Source organism: Gymnoscopelus braueri (genome assembly GCF_963280865.1).
Source record: "Gymnoscopelus braueri genome assembly, chromosome: 23".
Lineage (NCBI taxonomy): Eukaryota > Metazoa > Chordata > Actinopteri > Myctophiformes > Myctophidae > Gymnoscopelus > Gymnoscopelus braueri.
Window position 1 is genome coordinate 544,623 of NC_137625.1, and position 17,967 is coordinate 562,589.

General features: G+C 42.7%; 1 protein-coding gene across 1 annotated transcript in view; it reads right to left on the minus strand.

The window, feature by feature from the left end:
- The window catches only part of lemd3 (LEM domain containing 3), a 36,808-nt gene that overhangs the window by 15,303 nt on the left and 3,538 nt on the right, over positions 1-17,967 (minus strand). The window contains exons 3-12 of the mRNA XM_080420581.1: positions 16,339-16,623; positions 12,263-12,410; positions 9,463-9,503; positions 6,198-6,267; positions 5,831-5,907; positions 3,738-3,820; positions 3,388-3,415; positions 2,976-3,093; positions 2,268-2,369; positions 1,022-1,124 (exon numbers count right to left, since the gene is read on the minus strand). Of these exons, the coding sequence (XP_080276707.1) occupies positions 1,022-1,124; positions 2,268-2,369; positions 2,976-3,093; positions 3,388-3,415; positions 3,738-3,820; positions 5,831-5,907; positions 6,198-6,267; positions 9,463-9,503; positions 12,263-12,410; positions 16,339-16,623 (1,055 nt within the window). The remainder of the gene's footprint in view (positions 1-1,021; positions 1,125-2,267; positions 2,370-2,975; positions 3,094-3,387; positions 3,416-3,737; positions 3,821-5,830; positions 5,908-6,197; positions 6,268-9,462; positions 9,504-12,262; positions 12,411-16,338; positions 16,624-17,967) is intronic.

The window sequence follows — 17,967 nt, forward strand, 5'->3', positions numbered from 1 at the left end:
CACTCCATTTATCCATGGCAGGTGTTTTTCTCTCACATTTCTAAAGCCTTTTCAACTGCAATGAAAAAATAAATCTTTGCCTGCGGGTGTCGCTGGTGAGGGATTTTGACTGTCAATCATCACCTCTGCTCCGCCCCCCCCAAAGGAAAGGATAGGGGAGGGGAGGGGCGAGGAGGAGAGTGGGCGGGATTAATGGGCTGTGACTTCACTGCCGAAGGGCCAATCTCAGATTACCTTTCAGCCTAATTATTCAGAAAACCCCAGACCACAGAAAATCCACTGAATGTTCAAAGTTCAGATTTTTGGGTGTAATTGAGGTCATAAAACCCCCCAAAAAACATAAAAAATTAAAAAAGTGAAAATGAATGTCATAGAACCTTTAAGCCACGTGCGCGTCACGTCTTTAAAATAGCGTCCCACCACTAACCAACAGAGATGTCCCAATACCAATACCTGGATCGGAAATGTGTCCAATACTCCTTCATTTGGTCGTATCGTTATGGGCCAGTACGCCGGTCTATGCACCGATCCCATACAGGAGGTTCAAAGTAACGTGGCAGGTAAATAAAACGTTTGTTTTGGGCACGTTTTGAGTGAGGAGTCTGAGGGGCTCCCCGAACACGTTGGGGTCGATCAGCAGGAGGATGAGCCTCACCTCGTCGCTATAAACACAACACCAGATATCTGTCTAAACACCAGAGCGCTCCGTCTCCCTGTCACACACACACACAAGCTCGTAGCGCGGTGAGCTTGTAGATCTGCTAAAAATCGTGAAAATGTGTGCAAATCTTTGAATATATATTATTTTAAAGCAAACATTAACTCCATTCTTTGCTTCTGGGGGTCCCTGGAACAAAACATTTTGAGATAGGGGTCATTTTGGGGGTCCTTGACATGAAAAAGTTTGAAAACCACTGATTATAGAAACATTTTTCCAGAAAAGCGTTGAAGACATTTTTAAACGGTCCTTTGGCCTGAAAAAAAAAACCCTGGTTTAGGGGTTCAGGGTGTAATGTGTTACCTGTCCTGCGGGGGCACCAGAGAGTCTCTGACGTGGGGGATGGGCAGGTAGGGCTGGAGGTCCTTGTTCTCCTGACACGCCTCACTGTGACTCCTCAACACGTCTACACACACACACACACACACACACACACACACACACACACAGGTTGTAATACGTTCAGCGCTCTGACGTCATTAATGTTGGGATGGATCCAACATTGAGGAAGTGTGATCAAGAGCCACGTTATGAGCTTGTAGATCTGCTATTTTTTTTAAAGAAAATCTTGACATTGTGTGAATATGTATCTTTATTTTTAAGTGAACATTTGTAACTCAAATCTTTGCTTCTGAGGGGATTCTACAAATGTCTCCTCAATCCTAACAGTTTTATGAAAAGCTTATGTTACTATAATCAGTGCTTCTCAAACTGTTTTATGTCAAGGACCCCCAAAATGATATGCATTTGGTCGCGGACCCCCATCTTACAATGTTTTGTTCCAGCCCCCCCCCCCCACCCCCCCAGAAGCAAATATGAGTTAAAAATATTTGCTTAAAATAATGTATATATATTTTCAAAGATTTGCACACATTTTCAAGATCTTTCAAAAATAGCAGATCTACAAGCTCGTAGCGCGGCACCGAGTGCCGCACTAACGGTGCGTTTTAACAGCGGGCGATTCAGGATAGTATTCTCCGGAAGTGCATTATATGTCTACGAGAGCCGGCAACTACTGGCGATGACAATAATGTGATGACCAGCAGACGTTCTGGTAGGAGACACAAAGAGTCTCCTTTGTGTCTCCTACCGGAACCGCTGCCTACCGGTCCACTGGTCGTCACATTATTGTCTTAGGAATGAGACACAAACTAAACATATTCATGAATTCAAGTCTCCATGGGGTGACTGATACATAGAGAAAAATATGTTTTTTTTGGGGTGAACTATCCCTTTAAGAGACAGTTTTTTGTGATTCAGTATTTAGATATTAGATATTCATTTTATCAGACCCCTTCCTATACAAACCCATTGTAACTTCAAACCTGATATATTCATCTAAAACATCGTCCTTGGTTCTGGTGACTCATATTGTCATTCTAACGCATGAGGAGACCGTGTTTTTACAATTACTTTTTTCATTTATTCATTCGATATAGAAAATGTAATAAAATAAATGAAAATGACATTAAAATGACCCTCAACATGTTGGAGAGTGAAATATCCTTTAAGCGTGTTCATGTCATGCGTGTTGTAAGCGTGTTCTTACCAATGATCCTCTCCACCATGTCATACATGTTCCTGGTCTCCTCTTCTTCTCTCCTCCAGCGGTACTTCATGTAGAACACTAGCGCCCACAGGAGGCCGATCACTGCATAGCACACACACACACACACACACACACACACACTTTAGTACTTTTTCCACCACTGGATATCATTATTAACACATTGCATGCCAGTGGCGTAGCCTACGTGAACGTGGTCTTTTTCACGCTGGGCAAGACCTGGGATGATGGTTGTCTAGGAAGTTGACAACCGTCAACTTGCATACTTAATGTTATTTAAAAAAAAACATGATTATAATTATAAGTATGCAGTATCATAACTACATCTTTGGTGTTTACAACACACCAAACTGTTTGAAAATCGGATGAAAATTGAGCACGCTATGGTTATTTCAAAGTATATGCACCATAGACATAATGTTATGAATGACTGTCTCAAGATGGCCGCGGTTGAGCTACGCTTGCGACGCCCCCTTGAGCCATCTAGCCTTTATATATATATATATATGGAAACGAGTGTTGTGATTGGTCAAAAAATATAGTTTCCGGGGGAAACAGAAATCCTGTCCACTAGACACTGGCTGCTTTAGGTCGTGACCTTTAGTGACCAGGCTCTTCTCTTACCAGATGAGTGAGGCTGGGACCGGGGCTAGGGGGGGGTTACTTTATCAGGGGTCAGGGGTCAGGTACCTGCGAGGATGAGGATGACTCGGTGGATGACGGTGAAGAAGGCTCTCCTCAGACGACACAGGAAGGACATGTTGGGATGAATGGACTCCAGCTGCACGATGTCCTGGACGTCTGCCACCTGCTGGCCTGGAGTCTGTCCTCTTAACCTGTATCATAATGTTACATTATAACCTCCTCTCTACTGCCACCTGCTGGTCTGGAGTCTGTCCTCTTAACCTGTATGAATGATCATAATGTTACATTATAACCTCCTCTCTACTGCCACCTGCTGGTCTGGAGTCTGTCCTCTTAACCTGTATGAATGATCATAATGTTACATTATAACCTCCTCTCTACTGCCACCTGCTGGTCTGGAGTCTGTCCTCTTAACCTGTATCATAATGTTACATTATAACCTCCTCTCTACTGCCACCTGCTGGTCTGGAGTCTGTCCTCTTAACCTGCATGTATGATCATAATGTTACATTATAACCTCCTCTCTACTGCCACCTGCTGGTCTGGAGTCTGTCCTCTTAACCTGTATGTATGATCATAATGTTACATTATAACCTCCTCTCTACTGCCACCTGCTGGTCTGGAGTCTGTCCTCTTAACCTGTATCAAAGATTGTTAATATAGGAAGATACACAATCTCCATTAAAGCCACTAGAGGTGAAATAGTACACATATCCTACAAATGTCTCCTAAGTAGGCGTGTTGCTTCTCCCCCGAACATCCCTCCCCCCCCCCTCCCCGTCTGACAACATAATTAAATCAACGTACCGGATCCCCACGATGTCCTCGCCAGCCTTGATGATCCACTCCAGAGACGTGAGGACGAACCCGTCAAAGCTCTCATTCTGACCCTGAGGGTGGAAATAAAGACCCTTATTTTATATCAGAAATAAAGACCCTTATTTTATATCAGAAATAAAGACCCTTATTTTATATCAGAAATAAAGACCCTTATTTTATAACAGAAATAAAGACCCTTATTTTATATCAGAAATAAAGACCCTTATTTTATAACAGAAATAAAGACCCTTATTTTATATCAGAAATAAAGACCCTTATTTTATATCAGAAATAAAGACCCTTATTTTATAACAGAAATAAAGACCCTTATTTTATAACAGAAATAAAGACCCTTATTTTATAACAGAAATAAAGAGACCCTTATTTTATATCAGAAATAAAGAGACCCTTATTTTATAGCAGAAATAAAGACCCTTATTTTATAACAGAAATAAAGACCCTTATTTTATATCAGAAATAAAGACCCTTATTTTATAACAGAAATAAAGAGACCCTTATTTTATATCAGAAATAAAGACCCTTATTTTATATCAGAAATAAAGACCCTTATTTTATAGCAGAAATAAAGACCCTTATTTTATAACAGAAATAAAGACCCTTATTTTATATCAGAAATAAAGACCCTTATTTTATAACAGAAATAAAGACCCTTATTTTATATCAGAAATAAAGACCCTTATTTTATAACAGAAATAAAGAGACCCTTATTTTATATCAGAAATAAAGACCCTTATTTTATAACAGAAATAAAGACCCTTATTTTATATCAGAAATAAAGACCCTTATTTTATAACAGAAATAAAGAGACCCTTATTTTATATCAGAAATAAAGACCCTTATTTTATATCAGAAATAAAGACCCTTATTTTATATCAGAAATAAAGACCCTTATTTTATAACAGGAATACATAAACAGGCATTACATCGGTTTAGGGTCAAGGCCACTTGAACTTTGACCTTTTGCCCTCAATTAACACATTGAGTGCCAAAAACGGTCCGGACCATTTTAGGCCCATTTATTTTGTTATATATTTTTCCCACGTGGGGGCGCTCTAACCAAACTTTGGGATCATCCAAGGAGTGGATGGGGCGGCCATAGCTGAGTGGTTAGTGAGCCCGCCTAGGGAGCCAGAGGCCCTGGTTGCCCCAGGTACGATTCTAGGCCAGGCCAGCATATGTGTCGATGAAATGAAATGTGTCCCTAATTGCTCACAGGCCCTCATTGGAAACAAGCCCGCAAGGACTTTCATGAACGGACCTGTTAAAGGAATTATCGATTATCGAGTCTCTAAGAAGGAGAGGCCGGATGTGGATCCATGTCAAAAATCCTTCCGGTCGGCCTCTCCAATGTTAACTCCTTGACTAAAAGCTTAATATCTCCATTTCTTTTTAACGTGGTGGAAACGAGACGTTTTTCACTCTGCAATGGAGGATCGCGTTAGAAATATTATTGTTCCAGGCGTTAGTCGGGACCCTCCGCTGTCTCACACGCACGCTTTGTTTACATGCACTTCCGCGTAGGGGCTTCCACAGCACGAAACGTATCAACGTAAGTGGATGGAAGAATAGCAGGCACTGAACGTACCCCTATTTTAATAAACCTCTGGCACACAATGTGTTTAAAAAAACACCAAAGGCTAAGGCAGTGAAGGCCATCAAATAAAACGATGATTTTAACTTCATGGAAATAATGATTATTGTTTTAATCCATAACTATCAGTGAAATAAATACAGAAATAACCCCAGGGGGGGGGGGGGTCCCCACATGACTTTGAGGGGGTCCCCAGATCACAGTAAAGTCAAATGAAACTGCATCACTGCATCAGAAGTAATGAACAAACTATAATATAAAAACTGGTGGAGCATTGGCCAAAATGTCAAATAATATAAGAGGCAAAAATTGTGAAAATAGCTGATCTACAAGCGTGCTTCTGTGCTTGTCAGGGTGTTCCTATTTTTAGGAACACTCGCAATAAACATATTCTGTCTATAACATATATATATAATATGTCATATCACAATAATTCTGTCATTAATAATGAGAACAAACACAGACGTACCAGCAGGTAAGTGGTGGCCTCTGTGATGGACAGAGTCCTGTTAGGATGCTTCTCCTCATCTCCACAGTCATGTTCACCTGAGGAGCACATAAACACACATAAACACACATAAACACACATAAACACATACAAATATAATATAAACATCTGAACATGACATGGATTAAACATTAGGATGGTTCTCCTCACGTTCATCTGAGGAGGAATGACATGGATTCATCTGTGTGACACACACAGGCGTGCGCACGTACGTACTCGCGCACGTGTTAAATCTTGAAAGTGTGAGAACTAGTGATTTAGAGGGTCTTTGTAGAATGGGCCTCAGGTCTTAATGGGTTAATATATAATAGGATAATTATTATATTACCAGCGATGCGAGCCAGGTGGTCGTGGAGGTTCAACAACAGCTTCAGGATGATGTCCTTCTCTGTCTTGTTCTACATTATGAAGGAGAAACAACACGTCAGATTAATAAAAGATCTAAACTTTCATAAAGACACCTTTAGAGGCTTCCAGAAGCCACACACGTTCTTATTATGTTATTATTACACGGCTTGGTTGAACGCTTCATTCTGATTGGTCGATCGACTGAATTCAGCGGTGGTGGGAAAAGTACTCGAATGATTTACTTAAGTAAAAGTATCGATACTGCATGAGTCATGGCAGAACATGATTCAACACGACGTTGTGTCCAGTTCAACTCCACCGCAGACGTTGACCCGTTAAAACGGGGCAAGCGTCCGTCGTTTTCACATTTTAGACATTGGCTATTCAAAAATAGCAGATCTGCAAGCTCGCAGCGCATTACTTCGTGCCGCGCTGCGAGCTTGCAGATCTGCTATTTTGGATGGATCTGATTCTGGAAAAATCTTGAAAAGTATTTTTTTTTATTACAAAACAGTTTGAGAGCTAGTGATTTAGAACAACCTTTCTGTTACCACAGACCTGCTGACAGTTCACAAAATGTTCACAGACCGGCATGGTTCGGTTTGGTTCGCTCACATAATGATTAATAGTAGGGGGTACTAAGTGAAAAATCGTTACGCGGCGGATAAAAGCATGAAATTTGATACAGATGTCCCTTGGGTCATCCTAAAACATCCTAGAAGGGGTGCCCAAAAAAATCTTAAACCGGAAGTGATTTATGGACAAAATCCAAAATGGCCACCTAAACTGTTGACCGTTGACTCAAAAGACACCAAAATAATCTCCAAAAAGCATAAAATGTGGCACACATGTCCCTTGGGTCATCCTAAGACATCCTAGAAGGGGTGCCCAAAAAAGTCTTCAACAGGAAGTGAGTTATTGACTAAATTGAAAATGGCCGCCTACAGTGCTGGCGATTGACTCAAAAAGCCTATAGAATCTCCAAAAAGCATACAATTTGGCACATATGTCCCTTGGGTCATCCTAATACATCCTAGAAGGGGTGCCCAAAATAATCTGAAACAGGAAGTGAGTTATTGACTAAATTGAAAATGGCCGCCTACAGTGTTGAAAGATGATGCAAGATACCTAAAGAATCTCATAAAAGCATGAAATGTGGTACAAATGTCCCTTGGGTGATCTGAACGCATCCTACAAGGGGTGCCCAAAAAGGTTTTAAACAGGAAGTGACCGCCTAAAGCAGTTGACACAAAAGAAAACATAAAGGGACGTCATAAAAGTGTATAATTTGGTACGTACATTGAGTGCTTCTTAATATATCCTAGAAGAGGTTATTTATTTGCTTGTTTATTAAACTTTTTAGGAAGGGACCATGTTGAAGAAATTCTAAATGGCTGTTTAAACAGTTGACCATGGCAGTCTGCATATTATGCAGACTCAATACGACAGGTTATGCAGTGCATAACCTGCCGTATTTTGTAGTCTACCTTCTGTTTTCATTTCTACATCACTTATTCATTTTACTTTCTGCATTATTATTTTATTGTACTCTTTGAATCTTCTTTATTTATCTAACTCTCTGCATATTCTTATTTATTTTACTCTGCATCTTATCTTACTCTGCATATTCTTATTTTACTCTCTGCATCTTATTTATTTTGCACTCTACATCTTCTTGCTTGTTTTACACTCTATCTTCTCATGTATTTTTGATCATTACTGTTTTTTTGTGATTAGTGTTTAGTAACTAGTACATGTATTCATGTGTGCCATTTCGCAATTACCAGCACATTGGCATAATGCTCTGCAAGGTAACCCAGCATCCCGGCATCTACACTTTCTCGGACAGAAGGGCTCAGCTTTGCAGCCACACTTGAGTTCTCTACAAACTTAAGCAGCCTCTGGCAAGAGTGTCCATAAAGGTGTCCACGAATCAGCGACTTTAATTCATCCATATTTGTCAGGAGATGGTAGAGATTGCATAGCTTTCAGGCTTCTGGACCAAATGCCAGATTGGCTGCTCGATTTAAATATTGTAGCAGTGCAGCCCGTGTGGGAGGAGTGTTTTCCATTGAGAGACTATTAAAACTTTTTTTGGCACCCCTTAGGATGCATTCAGATCACCCAAGGGACATTTGTACCAAATTTCATGCTTTTATATGAGATTATTTTTTATGAGTGTCTTTTGCATCGGCTGTCAACACTGTACACGGCCATTTTCAATTTAGTCAATAACTCACTTCCTGTTTCAGATAATTTCAGGCACCCCTTCTAGGATGTCTTAGGATGACCCAAGGGACATGTATGCCAAATTGTATGCTTTCATGAGATTCTTTAGTTGTCTTTTGAGTCAATCGACAACACTGTAGACGGTCATTTTCAATTTTGTCAATGACTCACTTCCTGTTTAAGATTTTTCTGGGCACCCCTTCTGGGATGTCTTGGGATGACCCAAGGGACATATGTGCCAAATTTTATGCTTTTTGGAGATTATTTTGGTGTCTTTTGAGTCAACGGTCAACAGTTTAGGTGGCCATTTTGAATTTTGTCCATAACTCACTTCCTGTTTGAGAATTTTTTGGGCACCCCTTCTAGGATGTTTTAGGATGACCCAAGGGACATCTGTATCAAATTTCATGCTTTTATCCACCGCGTAACGATTTGGCCATTTTTTGTGCTTAGTACCCCCTACTATAAAAACTCATGTCTGTATCAGAGATGACTTTGTACAGGTAGAAAACTTGAGTTAAACTTGCAGAGTGACGCATTAGTTCACCCGAGTCACATCTTCTGATAGTTGTACTTGAATGTTGACATGAAATAATAATCCTGTTTAGTGTTTCATAAGCGCAAAAAAAATCAAAATACAGCGTGGAGCGACGCTGATGGTAAACATTCACTGACACGTTGGTGGGCTAGGATCATAATACCAAGGATTCGACAGTGATGTCACTACTATGCGACACGGAAGTAGAACGGCATAAAGATACCAAGGATGTCACATCACTGACGAATCCTTGTACATGTAACCGACTCAGCTTTTCTCCGTTGTTGGTAAAATCCTGGTGACGTAAGCCAAGGTTATAGGCTCAACGTTGCCTGAGCGTATATTACAAATCCATAAACTTGGAATTAGCGGCCGCATTCTGGCAGACCGGTGGTACATTGGGAACCCCTGATTTAGAAGACATTCATAGAATGAGCCTCATGGGTCTTAATGGTTTAAACTATGATGATGTACTTACATAAGAGCTGTCAAAGTCTGTTCCAAATGGATGGTTGTTTCCTAGAAGACAGAGAAACACATTCAGTCACAAAGAGAGAATTATCAGCATAACAACATGTATGAACATCTTCACAAGACACCACACTGTTCTATAATGACTACACACATGAGGAGAGAGGGAGAAGACACCACACTGTTCTATAAGGACTACACACATGAGGAGAGAGGGGGGGGGCAGTGGCTCAGGGGTAGAGCGGCCGGATGGGAGGTTCCCGGTTCGATCCCGGGTTCCCCCAGAGTTAGTGTTGAAGTGTCCTTGAGCAAGACACTGAACCCCTAATTACTCCTGATGAGCAGGTTGGTGTCTTGCATGGTTTCCTCCTCCATCTGTGTGTGTGTGTGTGTGTGTGTGTGTGTGTGTGTGTGTGTGTGTGTGTGTGTATGAATGTGTGTGTGTATCTATGTAAAGCGCTTTGGATAAAAGCGCTGCTATATAAATGCTAGAGATGCCGCGATCCGATTAACAGATCGGATATCGGCCTGATATCAGCAAAAAAATGGAGAACGGATCGAATCGGATCGCAGCGAAAATGACCGATCAAACGCTCCGATCAAAACACTCCATTCCAGTACTCCACTCCAGCACCTCTAACCAGCACGCTGTGACTTCATTGACTATGATTCTGGAGAGGTTATGTCCTCTGTTTGAGTAATATCACTTGATCAATCCTTTTTTAACATTTAGTTTTAACATACAGTAACATCAGTAATAAAAAGTAAAGACAAAAAACGCGGAGCGTGGACCGCGGTCGTGGCCGCGCGCCACATGTTGAGCTTGTAGATCTGCTATTTTTGGAAAATGTCATATTTCAAAAATATTTTTTGAAAAATCGTGAAAATTTGTACAAATCTTTGAATATATATTCTACAAATGTCTTCTAAATCCTAAACATATATATATTTGTTTTAAGAGGATGTTGCTATAATCAGTGGTTCTCAAACTTTGTCATATGAACTTTGTCATAAATTGTAAGTATTTGGCCGCAGACCCCCATCTCCAAATATGTATGTACCATGGACCCCCTCAGAAGCAAAGACTTGAGTTACAAATGTACGCTTAAAAAGAATACATATATTCAAAGATTTGTACAACTTTTCACGATTTCACAAAAATAGCAGATCTACAAACTCATGTCTTTGAACAGGCAAAGGAATCTTAAAATGACACATGATGAGTCCCCGGTCTTAACTCTTTAACTGCCAGAGTAAATACATTGATAAACTCACCCACTGCCAGCGTTTTTGTGTTATTTAACCTTTACAACTGGTCACAGAAAATATAGATCCATAATAATTATCATAATGTCTGACCAGACTGTGTGTCGACACAGACAGGATCTGTAGCCGTCACTCAGAGGAAGACAAATCACCCGAAGAGGTAACTCTCCATGTGAAGGCACGCTGAAAACAGAACATACCGACAACAATGGGCGTCTTTCCCACCTCCCCACCTGACCACACAACATTTATATACATGCTAAATGGTGCATTTATATATATATATATTTATATATTTATTTATATAGCGCTTTTATCCAAAGCGATAGACACACACCGATGGAGGAGGAAACCATACAAGACACCAACCTGCTCATCAGGAGTAATTAGGGGTTCAGTGTCTTGCTCAAGGACACTTCTACACTAACTCTGGGGGAGAGGAGACCCCCAGCCCGGGATCCAACTGGGAACCTTGTGGTTTCCAGTTCACTCTACCCCTGAGACACTGCCACCTTTAGTCAGACCGTTGGTAAACACAAAGGGAGAAATCTACATGTTCTGTATAAAGTAGATTTTCTCCTGATTTGACCCTCTGAAAAAAAGCCATTTAGTCTGAAAACATTGGGAAGATGGTGTGGCTTTATGTGACCATCGACCAATATTTAGTTCAGTGACCATGAGGAGAATGGTTCAGAAACTGTGTTCATAGACTCATAATAATAATAACTAGAAAGTACTGTTCCTGAAGAAACAGTGTGGGATCGCTAAGGATGAATGTTGATAGTATCACACTAGAAAGTACTGTTCCTGATTCATTCTGTCTTACCTATTTGCCAGACCCAAGGGGTCGGGCTTACATGAGGCTTTGTATCTGTTTTCTCCATACATGGGCATGGTCACTTTGTCCCCCGGCCCCAGCCAAAAAAGTCTGTCCCCCTTCCGTCACGAACTATTCATGACATTATTATGTCACAAATATGTAATTAAGTAAAGCTCATCAACCACTGTACTCTCCATTCTGGAACCCCCATAGGTTCTCGAAACCTATCAAACTAAACCTAACCCGTTACATACTAGGACTTCATTCTGGGTCTGGCAGAATCAGGTCTCCTGGTCTTGTTATATTACATATTGTGATGAAGCTTGACCAATCCAAAAACGGGCGGAATAATAATAATAACTAGAAAGTACTGTTCCTGAAGAAACAGTGTGGGATCGCTAAGAATGTTGCTGGTATTGAGTATTGATAAGCGATCCCACAATAAATAGTGAAGATAACATTAGTGTGATCGCTGAAGCGATCCCACAATGATAAAGAATGGTTCAGAAGCTGCGTTCATGTCCACTCTTCCATTAGAATGAATAGACTCCAAAAGGCCAACCAACTACGTCACGGAAATGGCAGCCAGGTCTTTGTCTTTCTGTGTGTGTGTGTGTGTGTGTGTGTGTGTGTGTGTGTGTGTGTGTGTGTGTGTGTGTGTGTGTGTGTGTGTGTGTGTGTGTGTGTGTGTGTGTGTGTGTGTGTTAGTTCTACTACTCACTGATGACGTCAGCATCGGGGGCTCCGTGCCCCCCTCCTCCCCCCCTCATCCTCAGGTAGACCAGACCCAGCAGGAGGAAGAACAGGCAGGCTGTGGTCAGCAGGAACATGGACAGGTAGTGAGCGCTGACACGCCCCGACGAACACACCTTTAGAGAGAGAGAAATAACATGTTACTATAGAGTATGAGCGCTGACACGCCCTGAGAGACACCTTTAGAGAGAGAGAAATAACATGTCATTATTTAGGCCACACATGGGCATTATACGGACCCGGCCCTTTGACCAGAGGTCCAGACTAAAGGTCTCAGAGGTCATGTTCTACTTGCCCAAAGGTCATGCCCACTTGCCCGTGATTTTTTTTACTTTACTTCTACAAATTCTGGGGCTTAGCGATATGGATATACCTCAATATCTAAAAGACCCCCACCCCCCCAAATCTACATCCTAAAAGGCAGCATTATGTTGGTTTATGTCATGATGAGAGTATGTATATCCTCATCCTATAAGGATATACAATAGTTGACTGTATTGTAAAGCAGGAAAGTTCAATCGCCGAATGTTTTTATTAGGCCATTTCTTGGACGACACGTTAATTAAATGTAAAAGCGCAATACAAAGTGTGCGTGAAATGTTCATCAATTTTGGCCATTCTAATAATAATGATTGATGATGATGAAGAAGGCACGCTTGTGTTGCGCTTATTTCCAACGTCTAAGCAGCAAAACTCAGTCCTCTCCCCGGTAGGTAGGTAGGTAGGTAGGTAGGTAGGTAGGTAGGTAGGTAGGTACGCAGGTAGGTAGGTAGGTAGGTAGGTAGGTAGGTACGCAGGTAGGTAGGTAGATATATAGGTAGGTAGATAGGTAGGTAGGTAGATAGATAGATAGGTAGGTAGATAGATAGATAGGTAGGCAGGTAGGTAGGCAAGTAGGTAGGTACACAGGTAGGTAGGTAGGTAGGCTACTGAATGGAGCGGAGGAGAGCATTGCTTTCCTAGTTGTCTGTTTATCAGCATTAGTGCGCCGTTTATCGCTGTGCTTTGCAAGCCTTGATGAAGCAGTAACGCGTGGCAGTGAGAGAGTGAGACAGGTGCGTGGCAGTGAGAGAGTGAGACAGGTGCGTGGCAGTGAGAGAGTGAGACAGGTGCATGGCGTCTCATATGGGTTTGTTCATTGACAGCGTTCAGACCCAGTGTATACTTCGTCGGGGGGCGTGCATCGAAATTAGCAGATCTACGAGCTCACAATGCGTCGCATCCGCGACGCATTGTGAGCTTGTATGTGAGCTTGTATATACCGGTATTCTATTTTCGGCGCACGTCCCACCATACAGCTAAGTATAACTGGAGCTTAACTCATTCACTGCCACCGACGTAAAAAACGTATTTTTTTCCAATTACCAAATCTGCCACGGACGTAAAAAACGTAATTTTGCAAAATAATATTTTTTTAAAAAGATCTCACCGTCCTCCATCTCTCGAAGTGACACATTTCATCGTAGCACACCCGGATACGGAAATGATGTCAATCGAAGATTTTTGTTTCCGCCTGCTTCCTGTTTAGGTCCCCCTCTAAAACGGTCTTTTCTCGGCTTTGTCTTTCTCCACCGTGGAACGCTGTTTAGAAACGCTGTTTTGAAACTGCTACTACTGCAAAATGGAATGTCACCGATTGAAAATGTCTTCTCTGGGCCACTCACACAACTACGGGATTTAGCGAGGCCTGTGGCGAGGTGAAAAAGTAAGTGAGTTTTCCGTTCACATGGCGAAACATGGTGTTTTAACGCTGGGCTGGAGGAGAAGGACTCCGCCCCGATCGGAGTGTTTGTTGTCTGAGCGACGTGCACGACTCGCCTGTGTGTTTAGAAACGATAGGACTTGCGATCATAATGAGGAAAAAAAAGTGTGAATTTTTTAAAGTTATAAAAAAACACTAAATCGCTGGCAGTGGGCAAACACAGCCAGAAATTGTGTCTTTTCTTTCTTCTTTTACAATAACCACTTGAACCCCAGCACCACTATCCTGAGGGGAACATGAGCCGAAAATAGCCGATCTACAAGCTCACACGTTGTGAGCTTGTAGATCGGCTGTTTTCGGCAGAGGTTTGGTGTGAAGGAGGGGGAGAAAAATGAGTCAAACTAAGTACAATGTAGGCGTTTATCAGACGCTCTTAATCCAGAGTGATTTACAGTAAAAACACCAGGTAATGCATCACATGTTTAGAAATAGTCATCTATAGGATGATAGGTAAACCAGGAACCTATCATCAGTCTAAACCAGGGGTCCGGGACCCCTAGGGGGTTCTCAGAGATATTACAGGGGGTCCGCCAAATCTTTGTGTGATATGGGGAACATTAGCCAAAAAAAATAGCCGATCTACAAGCTCGCGGCGCGAGGCGTTGTGAGCTTGTAGATCGGCTATTTTTTTGGGAGATTTTTGGAGAGTCGGTGTAGAGGGGGAAAAGAGCAGACCACGTACAGAGGAGCAAACAGTCAAGTTAACTAAATATTGAGAGTTTAAAATGTGAACTCAAACATGAATCTATGAAATCTATGAAAAACTGCAACACAGTTTTATACAATATGTAGTGGTGGTCCCTGCTTCATCTCTCTCTCATCTAAGGGGTCCCTGCTTCATCTCTCTCTCATCTAAGGGGTCCCTGCTTCTTCTCTCTCTCATCTAAGGGGTCCCTGCTTCATCTCTCTCTCATCTAAGGGGTCCCTGCTTCATCTCTCTCTCATCTAAGGGGTCCCTGCTTCTTCTCTCTCTCATCTAAGGGGTCCCTGCTTCTTCTCTCTCTCATCTAAGGGGTCCCTGCTTCATCTTTCTCTCAGCTAAGGGGTCCCTGCTTCATCTCTCTCTCAGCTAAGGGGTCCCTGCTTCATCTCTCTCTCATTTAAGGGGTCCCTGCTTCATCTCTCTCTCAGCTAAGGGGTCCCTGCTTCATCTGTCTCTCAGCTAAGGGGTCCCTGCTTCATCTCTCTCTCAGCTAAGGGGTCCCTGCTTCATCTGTCTCTCAGCTAAGGGGTCCCTGCTTCATCTCTCTCTCAGCTAAGGGGTCCCTGCTTCATCTGTCTCTCAGCTAAGGGGTCCCTGCTTCATCTGTCTCTCAGCTAAGGGGTCCCTGCTTCATCTCTCTCTCAGCTAAGGGGTCCCTGCTTCATCTGTCTCTCAGCTAAGGGGTCCCTGCTTCATCTCTCTCTCAGCTAAGGGGTCCCTGCTTCATCTCTCTCTCAGCTAAGGGGTCCCTGCTTCATCTCTCTCTCAGCTAAGGGGTCCCTGCTTCATCTCTCTCAGCTAAGGGGTCCCTGCTTCATCTCTCTCAGCTAAGGGGTCCCTGCTTCATCTCTCTCAGCTAAGGGGTCCCTGCTTCATCTCTCTCAGCTAAGAGGTCCCTGCTTCATCTCTCTCTCTCAGCTAAGGGGTCCCTGCTTCATCTCTCTCTCTCTCAGCTAAGGGGTCCCTGCTTCATCTCTCTCTCTCAGCTAAGGGGTCCCTGCTTCATCTCTCTCTCAGCTAAGGGGTCCCTGCTTCATCTCTCTCTCTCAGCTAAGGGGTCCCTGCTTCATCTCTCTCTCAGCTAAGGGGTCCCTGCTTCATCTCTCTCTCAGCTAAGGGGTCCCTGCTTCATCTGTCTCTCAGCTAAGGGGTCCCTGCTTCATCTCTCTCTCAGCTAAGGGGTCCCTGCTTCATCTGTCTCTCAGCTGAAATGTTGCCCACCCGCGTTTAGTTCAGTAGCGTCCGTCCCTGTGAACTTATAAAAGTATATTTTTCACCCAACGACTAATAGGTTAACACTGGAGTCGGTCTCAGACAGTCGGTCGTGAGAGGCAGAGAAATGCAGACGATGCATTGCAGACAGAGTAAGGTGTGAACAAGACAAGGATTTAACTTCATTTAAATCAGCACAGTGTAAGTTAACGCCAGTCAGTCAGAGCCATCTTTTTTTTATTTTTTCCTCTGTTTCTTCTCTTCTGCGTTTGCGCGCGTGTGTGTGTGTGTGTGTGTGTGTGCGTGTGTGTGTGTGTGTGTGCGTGTGTGTGTGCGCGTGTGCGTGCGATCGCGACGACCGTCTCACCTCGTCTCGTTTGAACTGCTGCAGCAGCTCGTCCTCTGGAGCAGACATCGTGCGGTGCTTGAGCGCCGCCTGCAGGCCGTAGGAGGAGGACGCTGCGTGGTTGCTTCCTGTGGGGGCGTGGTTGGCGGTGGAGTGGTGGTGGTGGTGGTGGTGGTGGTTGGGCGGGGCGGGGGGGCGGGGGTAGCTGTGGGACAGGGTGCTGTAGTTGGAGAAACGAGGCCTCAGGCCGATGCTGAAACGACCGTGAGCCACACTGCTGCTGTCTCCTTCTCCATCTATGTGGTTCTGTATGAGAGACAGACAGGTAGAGAGACAGACACCTTCATTATACCATCTATGTGGTTCTGTATGAGAGACAGACAGGTAGAGAGACAGACAGCTTCATTATACCATCACCATCTATGTGGTTCTGTATGAGAGACAGACAGGTAGACAGACAGACACCTTTATTATACCATCACCATCTATGTGGTTCTGTATGAGAGACAGACAGGTAGAGAGACAGACAGCTTTATTATACCATCACCATCTATGTGGTTCTGTATGAGAGACAGACAGGTAGAGAGACAGACAGCTTCATTATACCATCACCATCTATGTGGTTCTGTATGAGAGACAGACAGGTAGACAGACAGACAGACAGACAGACAGACACCTTTATTATACCACAGGTAACTTAAAGGGATATTTCACTTTCAAAAAAACTTTTGATCATTTTATCGTCTACTCAGGCCTTTGTGAGCCCCCCAGACAGTTTTTAAGTTGCTTGATTCAGTATTTAGATATTTGATATTAATTTTATCAGACACGCCCCCTTCCTATACAAACCCATTGTAACTTCAAACTCCATTTTAACCATGTTAGATTCATCAAAAACACCCGTCCTCAGTTCTGGTGACTCACCCTGCCCTCCTAATGCGTGAGGGGGCCGTGTTTTTCTGATTAATTTTTTCATTCATTTTATTTTATTTTTTTATTGTATTTAATTTTTTTCGTTTTCAAAAAAATATATAAAAAATACATGAAAAAAAAAACCTTAAAGTGAAATATCCCTTTAAGGTTACAGAGTTACAGGTATAGAGTAAGGAATAGGGACGGAAAATAATCGTTATTATGGTTTATAGCTGGGTCAGGGGTCTTCAACGTCTTCAGGCCAAGGACCCCCTAGCTGAGAGAGAGATGAAGCAGGGACCCCCTACTCGATATTGTATAAAATTGTGTTTCAGACTACACTTTTTTTGTTCTCTTGGTCTGCTCTTTTTTCCCTCTACACCTCTTTGCCAAAAATAGCCGATCTACAAGCTCACAACGCCTCGCAGCATGAGGCGTTGTGAGCTTGTAGATCGGCTATTTTTGGCTCAAGTTCTCAGAAAAGGGATAATAGGGTTCAAATGGTTAAGGTAAAAAACTAAAAAAATCATCACACAAAGATTTGGCGGACCCCCTGTAGTAACTCTGAGGACCCCCTAGGGGTCCCGGACCCCCTGTTGAAGACCCCTGGTTTATAGTGATAAAAACACTCACAATAAATGGTATAGCGGAGGTTTTAAGTTAAGGTTTAACTGTCCTCCAGTACACTAGGATTAATTAGCTTTTGTTGAGCTACTAATTCAGCACCACTTCCGAAAA